Source organism: Echinops telfairi, unplaced genomic scaffold, assembly GCF_000313985.2.
Source record: "Echinops telfairi isolate 266 unplaced genomic scaffold, ASM31398v2 ScPeMD7_7412;HRSCAF=8450, whole genome shotgun sequence".
Taxonomy (NCBI): domain Eukaryota; kingdom Metazoa; phylum Chordata; class Mammalia; order Afrosoricida; family Tenrecidae; genus Echinops; species Echinops telfairi.
In genome coordinates this window covers 18,871,361-18,874,802 of record NW_022111312.1, presented here as the reverse complement: position 1 = coordinate 18,874,802, position 3,442 = coordinate 18,871,361, and the positions used below count along the sequence as shown (strand labels likewise).

At 46.6% G+C, this 3,442-nt stretch overlaps 1 protein-coding gene across 1 annotated transcript in view; it reads left to right on the top strand.

The window, feature by feature from the left end:
• The window catches only part of CHFR (checkpoint with forkhead and ring finger domains), a 29,538-nt gene that overhangs the window by 10,039 nt on the left and 16,057 nt on the right, over positions 1-3,442 (top strand). The window contains exons 3-5 of the mRNA XM_045296739.1: positions 720-829; positions 2,291-2,350; positions 2,476-2,691. Coding sequence (XP_045152674.1) covers positions 720-829; positions 2,291-2,350; positions 2,476-2,691 — 386 coding nt within the window. The remainder of the gene's footprint in view (positions 1-719; positions 830-2,290; positions 2,351-2,475; positions 2,692-3,442) is intronic.

The window sequence follows — 3,442 nt, the reverse complement described above, 5'->3', positions numbered from 1 at the left end:
CTTCTGAGCTAGATGGCTGCTTGTTTACTTTCACGCCTTTAAGACCCCAGATGCTATATCTTTTGATAGCCGAGCACCATCAACTTTCTTCACCAAATTTGCTTATGCACCCATTTGCCTTCCACGATCATATCTGGCAGATGAGCAGACAATGATATGATTTTTTTAATTCTTTGATGCCTGATACCTGATCCCTTCGGCACCTCGTGATCACACAGGCTGGTGTGCTTGTTCTGTGTGGGCTTTGTTTCTTCTGTGTGCTTTTGCGCCCACTTTGTCTTTGGTAATTGTGTCGGGAAGGTGAGCATCATGGAATGCCATTTTAATAGGACCAAGTATTCTTGCATGTAATGCATCTTTTGATCACTTGACTGCTGCTTCTGTGAACATTGATTTATGGATCCAAGCAAGACAAAATCCATGGCAACTTCAACCTTTACTCCATTTGTCATGATTTATCTACAGGTCCGGTTGTGAGGGTTTTCAGTTTAGTCACCTTCACGTTGAATGGGGATCCGCACTGAAGGCTGCAACCCTGGGTCTTCATCAGCATGTCTTCCTCTTACTTGCACATCTAACTCGTGAAATACTGCACCACTCCTCCGAGCACTTTCATATTTGTAAATGGCGACAAAGACCCCTTTTCTTAGTGGTGCTAGGACACGGTTTTTAACTCTAAGCCATTGCAGGTGTGGTAAGTTCTATTGTCTTCTTTACAGCACCAACGGGACAGTCATTAACAAGCTGAAGGTTGTTAAGAAGCAGACCTGCCCTCTGCACACAGGGGATGTCATCTACGTGGTGTACAGAAAGAATGAGCCGGAACACAGTAAGAGAAAAGGCCCTCACTGGGTGGATCACTGGGGTGCTGCAGGGAAAATCCTGCTGATGGAGAGCATGCTTCTCCATGGGGATCAGGGCAAGGCCTAGCCTCATTTTCAGACTCTAATTGTGCCATTAGCCATGTCTCTCAGGTGGCAGCCAAGGAAGAGTGAATGGAGATGGGATAGGATGTAGAACAGAAGACATTAGTGTCATGGCAATAAAGCCTGGGAACACGTGACTGGCGCTTGGGATGGTTCTGTTTTTGGAGACCACACATCAAGATAAAAGTTTGGACTGGCTCCCGAGCCTTTTCAGATCCATGAATCTGTGTTTAGGTTTCTGGAAAAATAGTATAGGACAGGTAGATATGGGGGACCTTATAAGAGCTGGGGGAAAATATTTCCAGACCATTGGCAGAAGAGAACATAGAGTCTCCAGGTCACTTTCAGCACAATCATAGGAAGGATTCTTGAGTCCATTCATTGAAAAATGTGGAGTGTTGGGGTGAGGGGAGGGGTGTCTCCAACACTCAAACAGGTCCTCAGGAGCAACTTTGTGATTGTGGAAACTATAAAGACAGACAAACTGACAGTGGGGCACAGGGGCTCCACGTCCCATGTCAGGGCTGAGAGAGTGAATGGCATTTCCAGTGGGTATATATAATGGGGCTTACAAGTCTTTTCATAAGGCATGTGCAACATACAGCTAACATATTACAAAGTCAGTGGGTGATATCATAAGCAAATAACATAAAAAACAAGCAGTGAGCTGAGTCATTTGTCTTGACCTGGTGGTACTTGATCTCAAAACTCCGTGAGCCTTCCCCAGGGCTCCCAAGAGGTGTCAAAGTAGAGTTGGCTATGCTTAAGGTGGGTTGGCTATAGAACCTGATTGCTCTTACCTACAGATAAATTTTAGACATTGTAAAGTAGCCAGACACAGAAATGATTCATCTTACATGGTAGCTCCTTTATGACAGTTCTTTTATGATGGGGGGTAATTGGAGGGACTGTGTCCAGTCATAAGAATGTATATTAAGACTTATCTATAATCTCATAACCGTGAGGGTCTTTCCCCACCGGAGTTGGCTTTCCAGATCTGTAATTATGAGCATGGGTGATTTAGCTGCATTGCATTACTTTCTCATCCAGGCCCTCAGGTTACCCCAGTGGAGCTGCAAGCAGGCATGGCTTTCTCACCTTGCAGTTGCTGTGCCTTTCCTGAGTCCCCTTCTGGAATCCCGATATATTTTACAGTTGGGCAAGAGGTTTTTCATCACATCTTTCAAAATCATCCTACTGCTCATTTGAGCTAGCGGCTGAAAAGTGAGACTGGCCAATAAAGACAGCGTGACAAGGAAGTGACTGGTGGGAGACATCAGAGGATTTGGGGAACAAATGGAGGAAACAAAATGTTCAGTTCCTCATGGGTCAGAAGGCCTCTGATTTGAGTTGTTTCCTTTTAGATGTGGCATACCTCTATGAATCTTTACAGGAAAAGCCAGGCACCACGCACGAGCCCTTTGGTGAGTACAGCAAAGTAGCGCATGTTCTCTCTGGAAAACACGCATCCTCGCTGCGGTTTCTCTGCTTCAGCAGCAGTGTCCCAATAAGCCCGGAGGGCCTGATCTTCTTCACTTTGTGGTTACAGACACGAATAAAGAAAATGTGTTCCTCATGACCAAAGAGACCTCAGGAATAGGCAGTGGTGGTGATGCCCCGGCCCTGCCCCTGTCACCTCCACCTGCCACCCCGGAATGCTTTGAGGAGCCACAGCCATCCACGTCGACATCAGACCTCTTCCACACGGCCTCTACCTCGTCCATGGAGCCTGCTTCTGTGGGACAGGAGAACCCCTCCGAGCCTGGTGAGGCGGAGTCCCCTGCCCCCATCCAACAGCTCTCAGAAGGCCAAAAGGCCAGCGTTTCTCATGGATTAGTCCTAGTCTATATTGTCATGAAGACCAGAGAGCTGCTGGGGGACTCGGATGTGTGTATAGCATGAGATCTTCTGCAGTAGGATGTGCATAGTGGGGAATATGACCTTGTCACTCCATCCCTGAGAGAAATGTTCAGGGCTAGGACTGCAGTATGTAGTATGCTTCCCTACCCTCCTCAGTTTGCTGAGATATGATATATATACTGCCAGAGTCATCCAGGACCTTCACAAGGTTGTGCAACCATCATTAGTGCCCTATTCTAGAACGTTCTGTCAGCCCCCATCAATTCTGTTCCCATTAGCAGTCACTCTCCAGCTGCTCTGCCCCCAGCCCCAAACAACCACTAATCTGCTTTCTGTCTCTGTGGCTCTGCCTTTCGGAACATTTCATGTCATTGGAGTCACATAACACATGGTCTTTTGTGTCTGGCTTCTTTCACGTTGTTGAATGTGTTCAAGGTCCCTCTTGGGTAGCACATGATATCAAGCCAGGTTCCCACCCCTGCACTAGGCCTTTCTCTTTCCTCCAGGTCACCAGGAAGCACTCACTCACCTTATCTAGGTTTAGTATGGCATGAGCGCTCCCTCATAGGTGGTGGTGGTGTGTGAATGTATGTATATGTAAGTTTCCTAAATCGGATCACATTACACATGCTAATTTTTTTTTAATTTTTTTTTTT